At 40.8% G+C, this 22697-nt stretch overlaps 2 protein-coding genes and 1 long non-coding RNA gene across 5 annotated transcripts in view; 2 read left to right on the forward strand and 1 right to left on the reverse strand.

Annotated features, from left to right (window-relative positions):
* Positions 1-11917, reverse strand: part of LOC145214173 (E3 ubiquitin-protein ligase SMURF2-like) — a 28938-nt gene extending 17021 nt beyond the window's left edge. For both annotated transcript variants that reach the window (XM_080082659.1, XM_080082657.1), the window contains exons 1-2: positions 11829-11917; positions 10967-11043 (exon numbers count right to left, since the gene is read on the reverse strand). In XM_080082659.1, coding sequence (XP_079938785.1) covers positions 10967-11021 — 55 coding nt within the window. In that variant the 5' untranslated portion in view covers positions 11022-11043; positions 11829-11917. The remainder of the gene's footprint in view (positions 1-10966; positions 11044-11828) is intronic.
* LOC145214177 (uncharacterized) lies at positions 6359-11577 on the forward strand. The gene is made up of 2 exons (XR_013856981.1): positions 6359-10711; positions 11006-11577. It is a non-coding gene; the product is annotated as an uncharacterized LOC145214177 (long non-coding RNA).
* A 1085-nt stretch (positions 11918-13002) lies between the features above and the next one.
* On the forward strand, positions 13003-20237 carry LOC145214174 (uncharacterized). Of its 2 annotated transcripts, none has more exons than XM_080082662.1 (8): positions 13003-13628; positions 13852-14024; positions 15378-16237; positions 17768-17821; positions 17980-18042; positions 18458-18541; positions 18853-18936; positions 19245-20237. In XM_080082662.1, the coding sequence occupies exons 1-8, from the start codon at positions 13608-13610 to the stop codon at positions 20003-20005; spliced, it is 2100 nt and encodes a 699-aa protein (XP_079938788.1). In that variant the 5' UTR covers positions 13003-13607; the 3' UTR covers positions 20006-20237. The 2 variants fall into 2 exon arrangements, with proteins under 2 accessions (XP_079938788.1, XP_079938789.1); XM_080082663.1 differs by lacking the exon at positions 13003-13628 and adding an exon at positions 14803-15293 and having other exon boundaries at positions 13961-14024.
* Positions 20238-22697: the final 2460 nt, after the last annotated feature.

Genomic DNA, 22697 nt, shown 5'->3' on the forward strand with positions numbered 1-22697 from the left:
AGAAAACCTCTTTGCTCAGAAAAGTTCCTACGGATTTGGTGATTATCCGACATCAAACCATCAATTTCCAGCCAATGTTTGGGCTTACATAATGTTTAAAAGGACAAACTTGATCAGAACCCTAAAACGTGAGTCTGGATGTTCGAACAAGAACTCTGCACAAACCTAGATCTTACTTACGTCGGGACAGCAAATAATAATTTTCAAAAACCAGAACTCTATATTTCAAGATTCAAACATAACTACGCATAGCTGAAGAAAAGTTCTCTACAAGCTTGGCATCATACATACCCGAAGGCAGCATATATTTTTAATCCAAAAGCTGTTCACTGCATTTTAAGGTGCAAACCTACGAACAGATGCACAGTAGACACACACTTCAAGCATTCTGCCCTTTTATGTATCAATTGACAAAACTTTGTTACAGAATTCGCAAAACCGGTTCACTGTGCTGAAAACGGCAACCGCTAAACCAACCAGTAATCCGCACCCCTGACACGTTGCACAGGCTTCACTGCATGCGCATATCTCAGCAGTCAGCATTGCGCCCGTTTGTAGGGCAGGCATCGCAAACTGTTTCCTACAAGGCATTTACGGTATGCCGGATCTCGATCCAGGCGCAACCACAAATCGACTTCAAAAACGTCCTGCTTTAAGGGTAACAGCACCTAATTACGGGTTATGAACGCCTGGTCCTGCCGCGGATAGGACTTCCAAAGCCAGTCCTGCCAAAACAAGGCCACAAAGTGCAGGAAATTCGGCTCTGAGCTCAATCATCGCGCCACAACTGCCACAACACTACAAGTACGACCTGTCATCGCAGACTCGCAGGGCGAGGTGGCCGCGTTTTCAGACAAAACGTCTCACCTTTCCAGACAAGGCGGCCCATTCACATTCCCAGTGCACTCGCCCCCGGCTAAAGCATGCTCACCGACTGGAAGCTACTGCATTTTACGCGAAACTGCCACGACCGCTAGCGTCCGATCCAAACGGAGATCGACATAACCAAGTTAAATGCCAGTTCTTCAGGCAGGCGCGCTGGTAATTTGTGGTTTTGTGAAGGAAGATAGCGCTCTCATCGTCTGTCCTCGGCCCTGTGATGTGTAATCGCAGTAATTGGCAGCGTAAGCGATGGGAAAGCAAAATAACAAGAGCATTTAAAGTAAACACGACGTTTAACTAGAAGTTTACATTGCGCTTGTAAAAAGGCGCAAATTACTTGGCGTTTTGTAAAAGTTAAGTCGAAAATTAGGTCCGATACCTTTAAGGAGTGCAAAGCTATTTCACTAAGCAAATGAACTCAACTTCACCTAACTTAAACTCAGGTCATTCACATACGGTGACTTATCAACAGAATTGAGAAAACAAACGCAAAATACACCACGACGTTTCGACTACTATCTTGTGATCCTGCAGGGAAAAACGATTTACTGTGCGGGAGCCGCATGCGCATGTAGTCGATGAGGTAACGCAGATGGTACTTGGGTTTGTTATCGGGTTTCGCGCTTTGCCACAAACAAGCCACATTCCTGACCAGAAACTGCTCACGCAAATTCACCGTTTTTCCACGAAATGTAAGCAACGTTAAACTGCCTATTTTTCTTGTGATAGCTACAAGTAAAATACGCGATGAGAATACACTGTGGCTTGTTGTTTTTGACGCAAATGTGAACCTTTGAAAAATTAGATTTATACAGCTCTTTGGATATCATGCCTGGCAGCAACAGCTAATGTATTGAGTTTGCAAAATTAATCTGGTCGCATTTTTTTCTCATTGGTCGCAAAATAAAGACACATTATCCACAGCAACGACAAAGAACAAAATAAAGAATTTCAACGACTGATCGCTCCCACAAAGGACTATACAATTAGTCCCCAGCGCAAGATAAACGAAACTTCAACAGTCGCTAAAGATACAACCCTGTTCACTTTCAGACCAGACGCGGCGGTTAACCTAAACAAGCGAATTCTGACCGCAAGAGCACTGGCTAGTCTATTGTAAGCCCGTACACTGTCAGCGGATCAAAAAGCGGCGACATGACTTGATCGCTGAACAGACAAACACCCTTTACCAATTGCCCAGACGTCTTGGCATCAAGGCCGCAAACCTCTTCTGGCTTCACCTGTCGCCGGAGTCTCTTGCCTCAGTGAACTGATGACGCACGATCAAATGGCGAAAACCCAGTACGGCGTTGCGACAGGCCGTCATTCTCTCGCCAATTGGTAACATGAGCAAACAATACTGAGTTCCAGCCAACTGGAGGCGAGACAATGTTCAAGATTTGGCCTTCTCAAGGGGAATATGTCGCGCAATTAAAGTGTTTGCTTTTGCGCACAGCTGGGCCCCTACGTTTCGACGAAACTCTGGCAAAGCTGGTGGAAGTTTTTTCGGAATAAGAAAAAAAAGTATATCAGTTATTTATTGAAGTAGATTATGGTACAGGTCTACAATAACGCACGATGCTCAGATATGCTTATAGGCGTTTTCTTAAATGGACAAAAAGTCACACACAATAATCTTTTGTCCAACAGAAGCCTCTATATACCGGCTGTGTCTGCTATAAAGTTCCTTTTCCAGCCCCAAGTTTAGATAACCTAATTTTATAACTCGTATTCCCAGTGCGTTTTTTGTGCTTTATTTAGGCTGTGAGAGCGTGAAACATTCTGCAAACAAGCCTGGGCACTTTGGACCCTTTACATCTTTTCTCCTATATCCACGTTATAAGCGGGTGCGGGACTTCCTACACAACCCACGTAAATACCGCATAGGCTATGCCCGTAAATCCTTTGTCATCTCAGGTTGCTAAGTTCAGAAGTTAGAAGAAAGACAGTGATTTTGAAAGAATTTTTTGAATCAACGCTAACCTCATTTTAACGTCTTTAGACTTGAAATTTTTTGTATCGTAGATAGTTTCCAAAATATAACACTCTTCCATGTAGATTTGTAACCCAAAATGACAAAAAGTGCATAATCACGTCGTTGAATACTTATAACCAATAATAGATAATGAATCTTGTCAACAAATTTTAATCGAAACTTAAACTTCTTACAATGGATTCCAAGCGTATGTTTCTTAAAAATTTAAAGAAAATGTGTTTCCGATTGTTTCAATACGGGCTTAGGGAAAATCTCTTCTCTATAATTGTCCATGTGAAAAAATAAGTTAAATTGAAACTTCCTTGCATGACACGACAGCTTAAAAATGTCTACCCTTCTTCTCTAGACTCAACAAGACCGGATTTTCTGAAAAACATTACGCCCACTTTCCAAGATTAATCGAATGGCGGATTACCGACAGTCCCGTGGTGTGTTGCTCAGAGATCTTGCGACATATCTAACTTGACTCACACATTTCAAGACGTTTACCGTTTGCTTGCTGACTGCGCGCCGGTGCTTACGTTTTAGTCATTAGTGAAATTCTGTCACCGCGAAACCACTGGTAACGCCTTACCAAGCAGCATAAGGTTTCTAACCCCATTCCTCCACGAAAAAGCTTCAAATTTCTAAACTGTATCTGTTCAGAGAAATGTGGCGTAATATCCAGAAAAAATTGCTGAGTCATAAAATTGCTCTAACACCCTGAGAACGTTATATTTATGTCTACAAACAACACGGAATGAGGCCATATTGAGTGTTTTTACGTTGTTTAGTCGGGCTGATGCAATTTCACGTGCCAAGGGGCTTTGCTGGCGTGAGGGGCGATCGTGTTCGAAGCCCGACATCAAATGTTGTGTCTAGACATTCCTGAAACTTGCGAACCTTTTCGTATGACCTAATTTTTTACCAAAACCACACACGAAAAAATCAGAAAACAGGAAATTTAAGCTCTAGCTATTTCTATGGCCGACAGTTAAAAATAGGACATAACTTGCAAGCAATTTTCTGTTCTACCTACGTATTAGCGCACTTTCGCCCCCTACATTAAACACGTCGAATTTTCCATGATAAGTTTTGCTACCTGAACTATACAGCGCCCATAATTTGAGTTTACGCCAGCGAACGTTACGAGCCGGTTTCACTTTTTTATTTCATGACTAAACCTTTTGCCCTCAGCATTCGACATGTCAAATTTTCCCTCGAGTCTTGCTCGCTGACTACACACCTACATAGCGTTCATAACTTCATAATCAAGTTTACGCGCTGAATGTAAACTAACGAGGTGAAACCGGATGTTAATTCTAAACAGAGATAAGCTTCGAGCACATCTCAACAGCAAAGTACTTTTTGAAAGAAATTCTGCGGGAACTGACGTACTGCATAATTTGATGTCTGTTTATCATAACAGTAGATTTGACTAAAAGAAACACATTTTAAAACGAAAATGTTAAACCTGGACTAGCTGAACTGTAAGGACAAGTGTCGTGGTACTTGCAAGCGTTAACTACTAAATGCTTTAAACGTTGAAATCAAAGGTTCAAAACGACAACTGACTGACCAACAAACAAGCCTAAATCTCTCCAGTCCAAACTACTAAACCCAGCAACACAAAGCGCCACAGTCGAATTTCCTTTGCGCTCGAGTCCGGCGGTGACCTGATCAGAAATCCAGGCAACGCGAATAATGACCATCGCACCGCGTAAACCGCATTCCTCTTTCAGCAAACTCACTTTTTCGTCTTTCGCTCTCGCACCTGACGTCACACTGGGCGTCGTACCCAACGGACCGTGGCGAGACGTAGAAACGTACGATACGTGGAAAGAAATCAAGGTCTTCGGCGCGGTCGGCGCTCCTCTTGCTTTGTTTCTTTCTTTTCTCCCACTCCCCCTTTTGTAGCTTTCTCGCGGGTTTCCCTTCGGCCCCGTTTCAAAGGTTTTCCGGTGTCAACAAAATTCCTTTTCTTGCCCCAATTTGCGCGCATCGTAGCAAGAAACTTTAGGGTACAAGGGCACGTTACGTAATTGATGCCAACATGCAGGTTCAAATATTGCAGTTACTGAAAACGATTCTTTTTGTAAAACTCGTCCGTCCAATATTAGAGAAGGTTAGTGTTTGGCACATTGCTTCTGAACTTCAGATTACGAGATCGGTAAAAAAAAATTCAAAACAATGCATAGCACTGTTGCTAAACTGTTTCTCTTGAACCGGATTGGGATATTCGCCTAATTCCGACAAATCTAAAGATATAAACGATTTGTAATAAGGTATGGCTTGAACTAATCGACATCGGTTAATCCGGATCTTCACCAATTCCGGGCGTTATTTTAATCCAAACGGGAACTGATGTTTACTGAATTGAACTAAACAAAAAAATAGACAATGAGGAACGTGCGCTTTGGTGGATCTAGTATCCTGTCAATCACAGCTAAACAAGGGATGTTCGTGCGTCCTTCACACAGCCACCAATTAGCGCGAAAGCATACACGGATCAGGTCCAGCGAGATTTGGGGTTCTGACACGTGGGAAACCACTGGAATAGCTGGGAGTAGCGCAGGTGGTCGGCGGACGCGTTCAACGGTATTGTGACTACGTGAAGAAAATACTCGTAGCTGTAACGCAACACCAAGAGTGCAGTGCAATTGTACCCCTGGAATTTCGAAGGCTGATTAAATGCCCAAGCTCACTAGTAGAGAGTAGTGCAATTGCCACGAACGGCGAGAAGGCTTGAGACATTACGTTGACGACAAAAATTGCGGTTATATGGGTTAATGGGTCAACGGGCATGGTCGAGGGTGGCCCAAGTGTGTGTTTTGAGTGTGGACGGTAGATCGTGTAACGTACGGGACCTTGGGCACTTCTGTCGCGAAAAGGGTTTCCTCTTCGGGCAATCCACATGCGCGACAGTGGGAAATTGAACTCCAAACAATGTTGGTGTCGCCAATGAGTGCGCGACCACCTTGGGTGTTTCTGTTTTAAAGCCAACGTGTTAGTGAGAAATGGAGACATAAATGCAGCTGTTTCGCGACAATCTTACTTTTGAAGCGCCGACAACACCTGGCAAGAAGTTTCCAGAGAAACTTCTAATAAGATCTCAACCACACGACGACCAGTGTTATATGATATTATCAGGACATCGCACGGGACAGATACGTTTGTTTGCTACCGGAAAATCAGCCTGTTGCAAGCTGAGAATCATGACACAAGCTTGTAACAAAAAAACACTGACTTGTTGTTCGGGAAAAGGTCCACAAAAACACTTCACAACAGTTTGCCTTGGAGCATCACTCGACCACAGACTTGCGATAAACGACGGGTCGGGTTTACGAAGATCCGCCGGGTTTGTATGAAATCACTCTCACATGCCAGACACATATTTGCTTTGCTGATTAAAGGCAGACACTAGTTCTCCCGGTGTGGGGGGTACGATGGAAATTTAAACAACAAGTCAACTCTTCCTTAATGCGACAAGTCGGGAAGGGCGACATGGACAGAAGTCGACTCGTCGCAATTCGCGATTAACTTGTTTGCCCAGACGCTTTATACGTCACAGGCGGTCTTATTGTCGAACAATCGGTGACAAAAGGCCCTCAGAAAGTCGCGAACTCGCATAGTCCACACCTGCGTTCATTCGATTGGCGGTAAAAGGCCGTATCGCGTGAGGTCTCTAAATGCTCAGCCCAATAGTGTGAAGTAGGGCCGCAAGACCAACCGCTATTTCGCTGTTAGGTGACATCGGGCTGACTACAATCGACCATCTCAAGAAGTGAGGTTTTCGGTTTCGAGTGCTCAAGCATCAAGGTTAAGTGGCTAGCCTCGTTGCAGGCCGCTCACTTCTTCTGGCGTATCCAATACACAGGGCCCTTGCAATCCTGATCCTAGCCCTCTTCGCTTGGAACCAAAACTAAACTAGGCAATCGGGTTAAGGTACGGAATAGATACAACTGACACCTGCTGAAACTATTTGCGCGCAAAATTCAAGGTTTTGTTGCAAATGTAGCGTTTCCGGACTTGAGGCGTCGAGTCCCCAAATCGTTACATTCAGGAATAGAACGATACACAGACGACAAACAGCTGCAAGTTTCCTAACAGCTGTGCAAGAAAAAAGCAAGTGACACTCTAGCCACGTTGCACAAGTGACCTTGACTGCCCTTGACCCTCAAAAGTCCAATTTACCAGTCGCGGCGATCGCTAATTTTGTCTGCATCAACAGCGTTAACATTTTAAAATCAGATGAGTACTTGTTGCTGCCTATTCAGTTTCCAACTGCAGCTGCACCCGGTTATTGTATCAGCGTCAATAGCAGGGCGTTTCAAACGCCTATTGGAATGAAGGCACTAGAGTTCATGCCGCTAATACACAGAAGGCGCGAGATAATTATTGCGGTGCGTAGTGTACGTCACCACGCAAGGGCGTTGCGTCATACACGGGGGGTGCGTGGCGGCCTGCTGTTGAGGGGGAGAGTGGGGTACAAGCCAACGGCGGACAAAAATAAGATTAAACCGTCTGCGTGCCTTAGCTCGGGAAGGAAACCAACGTCAAGCCAGCGAGCGGTTAATACTTAAACCCACACCGGGCGCTGCTTTTACGAGGGTCGATTCAGCGACAGTCAATACCTTGTTCATCATAATCGTTGGGGTCTCACAGCGGGCAGTAAAATTATCTCCGCGAGACTTGAGAGAGGCAACAACTGAACGCGTGCCAGGATTTTAAGCACGGTATCACTGTTACGTTCATGACCCCAATTAAAACGCCCTTTCGACCAAATTTAGTGTTGGCACACAAACGTTTTAAAGCCTCACACAGCTTTACGAGGAAGCAAAGATTATTTAGTTAAAACTTTCCCCTTTGGCGTAAACACCATTTTCTGGTCCTTGCCTTGCCTGATAAAAAACGACTTGATACTGTTCAGTTGACTTTTGCCTGCCCTTGACCTTAATCTTGCGGACACATTAAGAACCAAAACGAATACCAGTGAGCTGTGGCCTGCAACCGCAGAATTGGTCGGGAGTAGGCGTAACTCCCTTGGGGTCTTCGTAATGCGTAGTTAGCTTTGCCGCGACCCAATCTGCCTGGGTTCAAGTACAAGGCAAGGCTACAAACGCCGTGTCCTTGTCGACAAAACTAACATTGACGGATCGGTGGCAAATACATGACCTGCGGGGCTCCATCTCATGCAACGTACGACAATTTGGGGGAAATAGTTTCGGGTGATTGATGCCACGTGTGCATGGGTGGTTATCATAAACAACTGCTGTATTGTCGCCAGATGACAGTTTGTCGCCCTTAAAATGCTTTGAACCAAATTGGTGGAATTTCAAACCGGTGCGTCGTCGAGGATTTATGCAAAAACGTTTCAAACTGTTGTGGTAACAAACTGACAAAAAACTTGAAACATACTGCCAGCATGAAAGTTGTAACGTGATGCCAATTTCGAGTTTGGTGGAACAAGAAAAAGCAAGGACAGCTAAAAATTTCAGAACAAAACGTTTCCAATATTGATATAGTTCAGATAAATTTGTTTTAAAAGCTAAATTAACGTAGAGAGTGCAGTTGCACACTGCACACTTATAGATTATGATTTAAACAACCAATGGGTATAGAAAATGCCGTACTTCAAGTTGCTTATTCATTAATACGCTTAATATAGTTTTGTTTTCACAATCTGCAAGACTTCAAGTTATCTGGCTTAGGAAAAGGTACAGAACAGTTCAAATTTTGCAACAGCTGCTTATCCTCCTCTAAAACTCTAAACGGCAGCAAATCAGCCCACCTCAAACCACGACAAAAACTGACTTAAAATTCTTGCTATTCCGATCAAAAAACATCGTTAACTCTGATACACCAGGGCCGCAAATACCGCAATGGCGATCACATGCTGTCACGATAGTGAAGGCTGTCCGAGCTTTTAATTAGTGGCTAAATTGCGTCGACACAGCGACGGTAAAACGGTTTCCCTCAACGTGGCTCAGCCTTTGGCGCGTCTGTGACAATTTGATGGCTTTAGCGACCCACTGGGAGGGGAAAAAGGACTGGATTCCGGCCGGCGATAGGCAGTTAGACACCCTCGACAAACTCCCAGATGTTTTCCAAACAAGTACGACAAACGATTGTGAGCAATATCCTTTTAGACAGGACGCCAGACGACGACTCGACAGGACCAAAAGAAATCACATTAGCTGCATCCTGTATAAGTACGGAAAAGAAAAAAACTAAAGTTTGATGGGCAGAAGTCGGGTTGAAAGAACTGAAAACAGGAATGTGTGGGGAGCGTTGCCAAAATTTTGGTTGAAATCAATATTGAATTGGCATTTTGGGGACCTGCGCGGTGCATTGAACCTGCTCTGTCGGAGTGACAAATTGCTTGCAGGTCCAGGTTGAAAGTCTAACAACATGGTTTTCGCAAGACATCGCAAAAATGCCTTACGTAATGTAAAAACGCAGACGCCAACAAACAATCGTTTCACTAATGCCGAACAACTTTCGACTGGCAGACAACTTAAGAATGCGACAGCGGCTTTCAAAAATCACTCTCGTCCTTGTCGTTGTTCCAGCCTAATGGCAACTCCATCACTGACGTAGCCACTTGTCCGGGCACAGGGCGCAACCTTTGAACCTGGGTCACGTGACACGCCGCCAGTCAAGTGTGTCTCGTCAGACACAGGAAACAGCGCGGTGGAAAGGAAATGGAGGCGGTGTCTGAGCGGGCAGCGCACCGGGCCCTCCGTGTTGACAAAGATGCGAGCGCAGCAGGAATTTTATCGCCACAACGCTCGGCGCGACGCAGACATGTTCCTCTGCATGGGTCGCTTGAATCGCGGTGAGCCACACAAGACAACGGGACACAAGCGATAGAACCCGCTGTTTAGGTCGCCTTTGACAAGGCACTTACATCGAGAAAAAAACGATACAATCTCTGGTGGCATTTCCCTATTCCTGAGCAAATTGTCGCAGATGGGCAAAGGCTTACTAATAGTAATCGGTAAAGAGAAAAAGTCTTCCCTGAAAACATTGCTCTCACACTTCACAAAATTAGAAGAAAACCATAACATAAATCATTACCAAGGGGTTTGCTGTAAACTGTTTTGAAAAAAAAAATGCTGTGCCATTTACTTTCTATTTGGATCTTTACATAACAAACTGTGTGTTTTAACTTGATGGTTGTTGTTGTTGTTGTTGCTGCTGCTGCTGCAAGGTATATATGCCTGGAGTAAATGTTGCAGGGAAGATAAAGTTTCATCCTTATGTACAAAATAAACAGAACACAAAAAAGCAATCAAGACACAGCATTTTAAAAGGAAAGTCATCCTGAACACTGAAACACTTCCTAAATTTGTAATGTTTGCTTACTGACAAATGTTGTTGACATTAAACATATTTAGTAAATTTCTAAAACACATTCTAATCGCATCAATTACTTTCTTGCACTTGTAAGACGCATATTTTTGAACAAATAACAGCATCAAATACTTAGAATAAAAAAATGAACATTAAAATGAACATTAGTTTGCTGATATATCGATAATTACAAAGTGTTGCAGATATTGTATGAATTCTTTGTGCAAAAGAGCAGCCAAACCTTGCAACCTATGGCAATAATTGACAAATGTGGTGTTCTGCATCAACTAAGTTGTAATTTATATCTCTGAAAATTATTCTTGTACCAAATATTAAGTTCAAGCTCCATGTCTCGTTGTTTTTAGCCTAGTATCCTGGCAAAACACTATCAATGTTGTTAATCAATGCTCTTGGCAAATCATTGACAGCATAGAAGTATGGGAACCTTACTTCTACTGGATGTACAGACTGTCAACCCAGAAGTCAGACCCCAAAAAGGTTGAGTAATTGTGTGTAACCAATAACAAATGTGTGACTTAGTCTTCGCATTGCAAAGTTCGCAAATCAAAAAAAAATAGTTTTGAAATTTATAACCTAAAAGTATTTCAAATCAGATTTTGCATTTAGTTTAAATCAAATTGTGTTTGAACAATAAAATGATGAATTTCGGATCATTAATTGCTTTTGACAGTATGTTTGACTTGAAATGAATTTGTAAATTAAGAATATGCGGTGTTACATTTTTCCACTGACCTGTAAGTCTCAATTTAATAATTCCTCCGTTCCTTGCAGATGAGGATGAAGACATTCTTGCACGTTGGTAGTTGACACTGCAAAATAAAATATGTTATTGTGATTTTTACACACTGGAATACCATATACCAATCACTAGATGACTTTGCAACAAGCTAACTACAGCTTAGAAATACCTGTTTCCACTTTAATTCCTCGAACAAGAGCTTTCCTGAAACTTTAAAAGTATATGTCTGTTTTTATCGAAAACATTTTGTGTCTGCTTTTGTTACTCTGTATGATTCTAACAGTACTTCTCTATTCAATTGTTTCACATTTTGGACTGTTTTTTAGTTCTTTTCATTATACTATAGTTCCCCAGTTAAAAAACTAAGGCTTCTGCTATTACCAATTAACATGCTTAATAACTAGAAGTCATTTTTCAAAAACTATCAGCAAAAGTAATACTGTGATAGCACCGGCAGGACATAAAAACTGGTTGAAGTGCTTTCACAAGTGAATCAATCTCTTTCCTATTTTCAGGTTTCACAGGTTTCGGTATCTACACATAACTACTACAAGACATAATACTACACTGAATTGTTTTCCAAATATATAGTTTATTAAACTCACACGCATGTCATTCTGCTATAATCTTATACACCAATAAATACACTTTAAATCTGTAAAACTTGGGCCACATTTTACTTGAATGTACTTCATGCATACCCCTTTTCAATATTCTACAATTAAAAATAAAATAAAAACTGGTTGTGATAATTTTTTGGAAAAGGTTAGGCCAAATGTGACCTCATATTAAAAACTGAAAGCAAAGCACAGTGTTATTGTTTTGTACTGTTATGTAAAAAAAGATAAATCTTACCCTTTCTATAAACTAAAGCACAGCTGTAGTCAAATTTGTATACAACACATGTTTGCTAACTTACAGTCTACACCTACAAAAACAAAACAAAAGCTGTAATTGACAAATCTTAATGAAACAATAATTGTTTTTGAAAAATTAGTTTCTTATTAGTACTGAGATGAACAGTTTTTATCCAAGTAAAAAATGTTTTTTACAGTGATTCAGGTTTGACTAGTATTTGATTAAGGACTAAAGAAAGGTGCTTCGCTATTAAAGCATATCATACACTTTCAATTCACATTTTACTGCATTTGGCCAGGAAATGATATTCTCTTGTTTTTAAAAGTAAGTCTTGTTTTTAAAAGTAAGGAACTAATGTAACAGTAAGTGCCAAAATTAGAAAAAAAATATTTGTAGCTTGATTGTATTGAGAAAATTGTAACAGTGAATGTTTAAATGTTAAAAACGTAATTTCAAAAAAAGGTTTTGTTCTGTGAACATGTAGAAAACGTTTATAGAACACCAACACTGCTTAAATTTGTACAAATACAAGTTAATTACAATCACTTTAAAAGTTACAATTTTAACTAAACATACTGAACTGTGAAGGCTATTTAAAATCAAAACAACTGCACTGGGATGACAACTGTAACTTAATTCACTTTCAAATACTATTTATTTTTATTAATGCTTTCTAAAACGGCAATTAATACCTCAAAAACAACAGATTAAAAATCAATACTTTTCATGTTCCTAGTACAACAAATCGTTGTCCTGCAAAAACAATCAATCTCATTTGAAAAAGATGCCCCATTAGCGCTACAAGTGGCCTCTAAAGTTACAAGTTGTCGAACGTCAATCCTTTTTTATTGTGTACTGGAAACGGTTTTTGCAAATTCCTTTCTAGCATTTTTCAGAAACTATATTCCTGCACTTAAAATCACACTACATATTCAAGGCTTAAGCAATGGTTTAAGACAGTGGTTCTCAAACTTTTTCATTATTTTTCCAAAACGGTCCCTTTGCCATTGTTTCGAGGCGTCGTATTTCAGAAAAACGAAAGTTGATTGCAGGATTTTAGCTAGTTATGCAAAATTGCGCTTAACAATAAATCCAAAGACAGCATGTGACATCACAAACAAGACGAAAAACACTACGATTCTGTGCCAACAATTGCATTTTTGTTAGTTTTCATGCAATAAAGGCTATGTTTAACAATACGAGACAGTCGATTCTCAATTTTACTGTGATTTAAATCTATTCACACAAACTGGCACAAAATAAGATTATAAAAGTACTTCAGCTTTTTCGCGGTCCGCCCAAAATTGCCTCACCGACCCCTAAAGGACCGCGGACCCCAGTTTGAGAACGGTTGGTTTAAGATGAAAGTCTTGCTTGGAAACAATATTCCTTCGGCCCCACATCTGTGTTTATGTGACGAAAAAATGGCTAATAATTGCACTTGAAAAAAATACAATTGAGTTGAAGGTGCTGGGTAGTAAAATAAAGTTATCGTGAATGCATAAGCGATATTATGAGACCCTTTTGCCACAGAGTTATGCTTTGTACATCTTTCTTCAAAAAACTGAGGACTAATGCATTCGCCCAACTTTTCTTTCTTCCACGGACCGTCGCACTTGGTTGACAAACATCGCAAGAGTTTCTCCAGCCAAACAAGCAAAAAAGGGGATCTAGGATGATTTCGAAAGCATTTTGAAACAGGAAGCTAAGATGCTGCGAACCTGTTTGATAGCAGGTTTGCAGCACCTAAATGTCAGAAGTAAAGTTATTGTTTGAATGATGGAGTTTACAGAAACGGTAAGTACTAAGTAGAACCCTTTATTCACAGTTATGGATCAGTATGTAGATAACCTAATAACGTGAGAATGTTTTACTTCAAAATAGATGATTCCAAGTACGTTCTTAAATTGTTGTTGTGCCACTGGCAGATAATTTAAATGCGAGTGTTCTATAACACTATATCAAAAGCCGCTGTCGCATAATTGTAATGTGAATGTTTGCTGTTGTGTTTGCTTTGTAGTTTCGAGAATTTGATGCGGGTGACATTCAATGTAACCCCGAATCGTGTGAGGCTGGCTCTGGTGGATTCGGGGACGTTCTTTTTGGATTCCACAAAATGCTTAAACATGATGTTGCGGTTAAAGTCTTTGCAATTACCGGAGGACAACAAGAAAAGAAGATGATGGTTAAAAAGTAGGTACCTTTTTAAAACATAGAGAGAAACCTAAACAAGTGACAGAAAAGAGTTAAGAAAGCAAAAAAAACGTAAATATAACTATGGTAATTTGTTTGTTCCAATAGCAAGAAGAGCATCTAAAACTTGCGTCGGCGCATTTAAAAATACTGCTGGTAGATACTTTTATTGCCTTCTGCGCTTTTTATGACCTGCTATAACTAAAAGTTCAGCGTGCCGCGGAGTGCTGAGTACAGACAATAAAGGGCTTTGACAGTGAGTCTGACCTGCTACATCAGTTTATACCAGGGGTCGGCAACCCCTGGCACGCGTGCCACGGTTGGCACGCAAGGTGGATTTTCATGGCACGCCAACCGATTTGTGTTATTATATTGAAGTAACGATATAACCTGTTACACTGCTTGTTTATAGTTTTATCATGTCATTGTAGGAAAATTCAGCCTTAAATGCACAAAACACTCTGCTTTCTCTTTATCATCGATATGTGCTGGCACGTACCACTATTATTTGGAAAACGTTGGCACGCAAGGTCATTAACACATGTAACCAGAAAATTGGCACGCGTCGCCAAAAAGGTTGCCGACCCCTGGTTTATACCATTTGTCCTCTGTTACGAAATACAAAAAAAATCCACTCAAATAGAAGCAGAAATATTCTACGCAATTAGAAGTATCAAAATAATATTCCTGTTTACAATCTACTATAAAAAAGCAGACAAATGTTTGAATCAAATGTTCCATCTTCTTACAAATAATATTACTTTTTTTGCATGTCAAGCATCTAGTTCAGGGGCGGGCAACTTCTCCAGTCGGCGGGTCTGATATGGGAAAATGAAGTACTTGGCGGGCCGGATTCCTGAATCGATATACATTAATCGCGTATTTATCCAGTGATTTAAAACGAATTTTTGACCTCCTAAACCAAATACATTCAAGAACATCACACATACAATACAGTCGAAACAATCTAACTGATATAACATAAAATTATTCACCACAGCAAATTTAATGCATACACCACAGACTTAGATACTGCTGAAACACTAACTAGGCTACACGTGTGGAAACAAAGGAAACCGTGAAAGCAGGCCACTCACATGTTTGGCAGTTATGTCGTAACAATGGACGTATGGTGCAACGGTAACAACGGCGGGAAAGTTTTTTGCTATTGGGAAGCGTTACTGTCCGTTACATTTACTACTAAAATTTGACGCAGTAAGCAAGTAGTGGGGGATTGCGGCAGACTGTGGCCGCGGGCCACATTATCATGTAAGACCTGAAACTGTTTGCGGGCCGGCCCGCGGGCCGTATGTTGCCCGCCCCTGATCTAGTTCATTGATAATTTACTTGCAGAATCAAAGAGGAAATGGAACATTTGCAAAAAGCCAAACATATCAACATCGTTGCAATTCTGGGATTTGTAAAATGGACGTTTGCTATGGGAATTGTCATGGAGTATTGCAAAGGTGGTAACCTCCGAAATTTAATCCTCACAACGTCAATCGAATTGGGTATCCCTCTGCGCCTTCGGATTTTAACAGAAATAGCAAAAGGAATTAGTTTTTGCCACAGTTTACCAGGCAAGCGATTAATTCATGGAGATGTCAAACCGGACAATGTTTTGCTGACTGAGGAGCTACACTGCAAAATTGCAGATTTTGGTAGCGCCGAATTTGCAACTTTAAGTAGTTCAACCACGATTGATTCTTCGGCAAGAACCAAGAAAGACCGAGTACAATACACACCCTTCTATACAGCACCAGAAAAGCTGAAAGATCCCACCATGAAACCTAGAAAAGAGCTTGACATTTTTGCCTTTGCCATACTTATCTATCAAGTTTTAGTTCGTGAAGCACCGTATCCTAGAGGAGATCGAAAAGAGATCCTTGATGCAGTCAAAGAAGGAATGAGGCCAGATTGTCATGGCTTACACGAGTGGATGGAAACTCTAACCACAGAGGAAAGAGAAATCGTAGTGCAACTCGAGCAGTTAATGAAGAGATGCTGGTCAGACATTGCATCCGAACGCCCCACAATGGAACAAGTTGCAGAGGAACTGCAGCAACTGTTGGATGAGCAAAATACCGCAGCAATTCTTCAACAAGTAGCCAATGCTCTCATCCAGATGGAACTAGATGACGAACCTGAAATTGATGAAAGTCGAACCGTTCCTCTCTATCGGTATTCAACTCGTTATGGAGGTTTTCCACGAGGTAACATGTCCAGAGTTGTAAGCCGGGCCGGGCTTTTCGGGATGGGTTCGGGCTCGGGTTTCTTTAAAAAACGGTCTTGATTCGGGCCTGACTTTACACTCTGTGTCAGTATTTATTAATGTCAAACAGACCTAAAACGCCTTGTTGAAGACCAATTGTCTATTGCAGTGGTCTTCAACCTGTGGGTCGCGACCCCAAGTGGGGTCGTCTAAACTTTTTCTGGGGTCGCTATAAATTCAATTTATAGGCGTTTAAAATTATAACCAAAAAAATAAAACGTTTTTGTTCTAGTTCGCAACCTTTGCTCATGTTTTGCAGTACAGCTTGGTAGCTCGTGTCACAATCTAATCATTGTGATTGAATAATCTATATAAAACACGAGTTGTTCTACCCATTGTTACGCGATAGTGCCCCATGAATGACATATTGTTTCCAATTAAATATAGCGGGCACAGCTAAAATTGCATACATTTACTGATTTCTGCAAACTGGTGAGCTTTAACGCGAATTAGATTAAAAAAACTTCTGGGTTCTAACATTTGAGCGTAATAATACGCACTGGATGCTAATATTTAAAGTCTACTTAAAAATTACGCGGGCTAGCTTCAGTTTCGACATTACTTGAAACAATTTTATCCCTATAGGAAAGAAATGGGGTCGCATGTAAAGTCTGATTTAATTTTCTTTAAAATTGGGGTCGCTTTTAAAAAAGGTTGAAGACCACTGGTCTATTGTGTTGGTTGTCTTAGTCTTTTATGAGGCTTTGATGTATACGCATGTCAGTCAAACTTTCGGGCCTAAACGGGCTATCCAAAAACGGGCCGGGTTTCGGGCTCCAGTTCTAGGCCCGATTACAACTCTGTGCTGCACAACACGTAGCATAGTTGGTATAGAAAGCTATGTTAACGAACATTTAAAAGAAATATGCGACCGACCCTGTATGCAGCCCAGTTTGTTGAGCGCCACCCCAGCAAAGGTTCCTATCGTTTTACTACAGTAAACTACATTTTATTGACCCAGAATCGTAACCGGCCATCACTTAATTTTGGCCTGAACTCAGTCCGAATCCGAAAAAAGTAAAAACCCAAAGACCTCTTCTAATCCCCAATTAAGCCGAAAAGCCTGTCCCGACCTTTAACTCTGCTCTTAACCAACGCTTCGCTGTAAAATCATTTTACAATCCAAGTCGACTTAAGTAACGTTAGACAGATGTCGTAATTATTTATTTTACAAGCGGACTGAAATTAGGAACCGAATCCGATTCATTTTACACAAAGCACGAGTTAAAACCAGAATGGTAAAATTGTGGCACAATATATATTTGCCCTATAAGGCTGATTGGGAAGTCAAACGATCAAATCCCGATTAAATTAAAATTTTGATCTAAATGACATTTGTTGTTTGACGCGCTTTAAATGCAGCCTAATTATGAATCGTATCGGCCTTGCGCCTGTATTCTGTAGACATAGCATGTCGCAATTTAAATGTATAAACGTTTTAAAATTGTTTAATTCCATATGTGCCTTTTAGCATCCATCAGATATGACAGCGAAGAACACAGCACACCATCATCAACCAAAAAAGGTTCAGTACTTTAACATTTGTAGTCGAATTTTAGTGGCAAAATTAATTAACAAACGTTCGACAGGATAGAACAAAACATTAAAAAATGGACATTAACACTATCAATATGTTGGACATTTCAATGAAATTAAACATGCCGAAATGTTGTGCATTTATAGATTTGACAAACAACAAAAGCAATGAACCCCTCCTTCATGTGTCATTACAAGCCAGTTCTTCAGGTAAGGTTCCAGATTCGGTGTTTAAGACTCAAGTTAATGTGTTACTTTCATGTTTGCTTAAAGTGTCGTTAAACGATCTTAGTTGGTTAAGCGCCAAAAACCTGCTCAAATATTTCTTGTAATTACGTACTGCTGTCACGCAATGTTTAGGCAACGTTTAATATTTAACCAGGTTTCCACAACCGCTTCTCGTGGTTGTTTTAACGTTTAATCACAAGAATGTGACAAGTCCTGGCCTCTTAAAACTCGATTGCATTGGAGCTAAAATAATAAATTTGCAAATTGAAATTAAGAGCCGGGTAAAGAACTGCCATTGTGATTTTTTCGGCGCTGCATTACCCGATGTACATTAGTCATATTGCTGGGCTAAAAAAAGCTTTGTTTTGAATAAACACTTAAGTTGTCGTGTGTTAAGATGTACAAGAGGATGTACAAACATGCAATCCGCAACCTGTCGCAAGAGAGCTCCATATTGTCGAGGAGCCATCTGCAAACTCAGGTAGGCTACTATTCCCTGTTTACTACTGGACATAACTACATTGAAGTGTAATAAATCATATATGATTACTATAGTACGCTTGGCCCATTGAAGGCGTTATACCGAAACAAGCCAGTGTATCCCAAGCATTTCCGTATGGCGAGGCATAAGTTAGAAAAATCTAGCATGCGGTGGGATTCGAACGGGCGTATAGCGTACTAAGATGTATGGATGAGTATGCTCTTATCGATGGACTGCGACACTTCACGGCTGATTCCAGTATGAATATATTCATCTTAGACGTAATTTACTATTTATTATTAATCTTTTAGGTGTTAACCAGAGTGCCGAAGCACACATCGACCAAACTGCAGTAAAAGAGCGGCCAATCAGTGAAAAACCAGCTGTAGAATTAGGTACAAACTATTAAATGCTACTTTAACATCTTTCTACTGAATATAACCAAACGACTATGTGGACAGAAACGGGGTTAAAAGCTGACGTTTTGTTGCACGCGTGTCCACCAGCCTGACATTTTGTTGCACGTGTTAAGAGTAAATGTATTAGTCAAAAGAACTGTGTGGTCGCCATCATTTCCAATTTCTTGAGTATAAAATGACATTGCTAGCACTTACCTGCCATAAACCTGTGCTTTTGTTCAAAAGGTTCTTTAACGCTTGTTGCGTCTTTCCTACTTTCACCTATTATACTATTTATTGTTTAGATGAGGCAAGAAATCAGCTTGTTCAGCAGTATGTCCTCTTGGTGCAAAACAAAAACGCAAGTTACAAACGAACAGAATCCACAAAACAAAAACTCTTGCGTTTGATTGAAAACCAAAGTGACATTACTGCCGAAGGCACGATGACAAATGCTCAACTACAGAGGGACCAAGAGAATTACTTGAAAGCCATTTTGTTCTACAAAATTGCGTTCCACCTTTTTGTGAAAAACGAAAGGCCTAATATTGCCACAAATGGTATAAAAAGGTGCCTATTAGGACTAAAAGAAACAAGTGAACTGCTACTAGATATGGCTGGTACAAATTTATACATTGTGCGCGACCAAGTTATACCATCTATGCTTGATATGCGAAGTCAGATACCATGCTTTGTAAATGTGGACAGCGAACTACAGTGCCTATGCTCGGTGGAGGGTTTGTACAACATCGAAAGGGTTCAACGTTTGGTCGGCGACAATGCCTCAAGAGAATCAACAGCAAAATTTGCTCGTAAGCTTCTCGAAAAAACATTCGGAAACCAAAGCCCAAAGTACATTGTCTATGGAAACTTTTTTCACGCTCTCGCAGAGGTTTACTGGGAAACGGAACAGTTTCAAGAATCGGAGAGATTTTGCAAGAAAGCAATAGAAGCTAAATTAAAAGCTACGGATTTGACTGAAGATGAACGACAAAATGAAGTACAAAAAAGCAAAGATATTTTGCAATTGGTTGAAGCAAGGTTGCAAGCTGTTCTCGTGCATTAAAACTCAACTCTTTATCGCCACACTATTTAATGTGATCAAATGCTTCGTTGTGGCCCTAAATGGATTTTAAAAAGATTTTAAAAATGCACATTTATTTTAAGAAGAATGATGTCACTTCTAACAGGTAAGTAATATAAATGGAAACTCTGCTGGAAACTGTATGTGTTTTAACTGCAGGTATCGGCACATTGCTTTTATATGTGCTTCGTTTGGCATTAAACTCAATTTGGCTTTAAAATGAAGTTGTGTTTTATGAGTTTGTGAGCAGTTATCTTTTAAGTTTGAAAGTATGATCTGTCTAGAGCAGGGGTCACCAAACTTTTTTCACTGAGGGCCGGATGAGTGCTAATAATGATTCGCGCGGGTCGCAAAGTTTACATGCCCTAGCGCCGTCTTTCCAAACTTAGCCCTCGAGGCGATTTTTATAGGGGCACCAAGATATGGTCTTTCTACAATCCCATTCAAAAACTGGTCATGCGACTGTTAAACTGTATAATTAATCTCATCTTACAAGCAATGATTGTATATTACGCCACAAGTGACAAAAGAAGGCAATTGTTTGCGCACAATTAACACTTGTAGTCTTGTCTGTGACGTAACAAACTGGCTTTGGATCAATCCTGGGCGTTGTAATCCTATGAGAGTCGGTAATATCAATTCTGAATATCGCCACAGGAAAACTTTTGTAAGGAGTATATTAACTTTTAATGTTACAAAGTTATTGATACAATTTGGCAAACCAAAGATGTGGTCGCGGGGCGGATGAAATGACCTCGCGGGCCGGATCCGGCCTCGCGGCCGAAGCTTCGTTGCATATTGTGACTGTTCAAGATATGCCTATTATAAGATTTAAATCAGAATGCGGAGTTTGTCAACAAAAGTTAATTGTATTTGTTCAAAAACTTGTGGAATAAATTTCATCAAAAATTAAATTGTTAATAATAACCTCCACCAACAGTCGTTTTGCCTTTTTTTTAAACCAAAATCTGTTCTTGTCAGAAAAATCGCGGATTGCCTATAGGCCAGCGTCTCAGTTTCTACTGGCACGGTTTATGTGTGCCACCATTGATAAAAGCATATATGTCTATAGCAGGGGTGCACAACCTGCGGCCGTGACGAATAAAAAACTGTTTTGCTAAATATTTTGACTTTCAAACTGCTTTAAATATATTTATAGATTTTGTAAGACTGTAAAGAATATTACCTGCCTAGTAACCCCCTGTGCATTATGCTTTGTATACGCCTATTGTGTGCAAACAATGCAAATAAACAGTCACCTCTTGCGTCACAATATAGATTATGACGTCACAAATAGCTCAGACTGGTCGTCAGCTGTTTAGCTCAATCTGTGGATCAAGTTTTAAATTATCCGGGCTTTTTGGACACCATTATATGGTTGGTTTATGTATGTGGGACAAGCTCTATTTTCACATAATCAATTTGAAAACAAGCAGGTAATGGGCGGCCGTTGGTGAAATAAGGATCTGCGGTGCGGCCGCCTTAGCAAAAAGGTTGTGCACCCCTGGTCTATAGGCTACCAGGGGGTCAACAAATATTTTCACACCGATCCAGGTAATTTTAAGAATGACGCGCATGTAACATATCCAAACGCAATGTTTTTCAACCTTCTGGGTCGCATATAACATATCAAAACGCAATGTTTTTCAACCTTCTTTGATCCACGGAGCACTGTATGCAGAAAACTATTTTGCAGAAAACCATTTTTTAAAGATGCAGTAAGACATTACATAACTAGTCTTATTATTGCACAACATTTAAACTGGTAGTGGATAATTAAATTCATAATAGAAAAGGCTATTTACGCTCATTGTGTTAAACCTGTGACTTTTGATCGGTATTCCATGGTAGGTCTATACTAGTCAAACTAATAAATTCGTTGCTGAACACCTGAAGATCTTTCACGGAACACCGGTTGAAAATCACTGCTCTAGCGCAGCCTTACCGAAGCTGCAACCCGCGAGGCGATTTCGACGGGTCCGCCAAGAACTTATGGTGCGGTTGTTATAAATGTGTGTGCAATATGCATATCTTCTCTTCCGAACAATGCCCTGTTCTTCCAACAGAAGTTTTGAAAAGGCGATTTTTTGAGCAAAATTTATATTTTTAGTCGTGTATGTAAAACAACGAACAACAGTTGGATCACTCCTATATGCGTTGGGGCCGATTTAGCTGTGAAAAATTTACCCTGCAGGCTGTTGCGGGGATACTTTCGCGTGCACAACTAATAGTGGTTACCCCGCAGCTTTAACACATTTAGCTTGGACAGTGATTAACCGAAAAACTGATTAGAATGCAGTAGCTTTAACAAGAAAATGCGGTACTTATCAGGTCTCCGCCAGCGTTACTGCAGGAACCTGTGGCTGAAACTTGGAAAAGGGCTCTATCCACATACATGTACTTTACTTCGGCAAATACTACTAATTGGGGCCTGGCCTGTGGCTCGTAGTTAAGTATGCTCTTGTCCAGGGGCGGGCAACATACGGCCCGCGGGCCGGATCCGGCCCGCGACGGGATTTTGAGCGGCCCGCAGACAGTTTCAGGTCTTACATGGTAATGTGGCCCGCGGCCACAGTCTGCCGCAATTCCCCCTATATGCTTACTGCGTCAAATTATAGTTGTAACGGACAGAAACGCTCCCCAATAGCAAAAAACGTTCCCGCCGTTGTTACCA

Source organism: Phallusia mammillata, chromosome 2, assembly GCF_965637545.1.
Source record: "Phallusia mammillata chromosome 2, kaPhaMamm4.hap1.1, whole genome shotgun sequence".
Lineage (NCBI taxonomy): Eukaryota > Metazoa > Chordata > Ascidiacea > Phlebobranchia > Ascidiidae > Phallusia > Phallusia mammillata.

Coding starts and splice junctions, on each gene's coding strand:
- LOC145214174 (XM_080082662.1), top strand. CDS start 13,608: ATGATGGAGTTTACAGAAACG. Junction 13,629..13,851: donor TGATGGAGTTTACAGAAACG/GTAAGTACTAAG, acceptor TTTGCTTTGTAG/TTTCGAGAATTTGATGCGGG. Junction 14,025..15,377: donor AAGAAGATGATGGTTAAAAA/GTAGGTACCTTT, acceptor ATTTACTTGCAG/AATCAAAGAGGAAATGGAAC.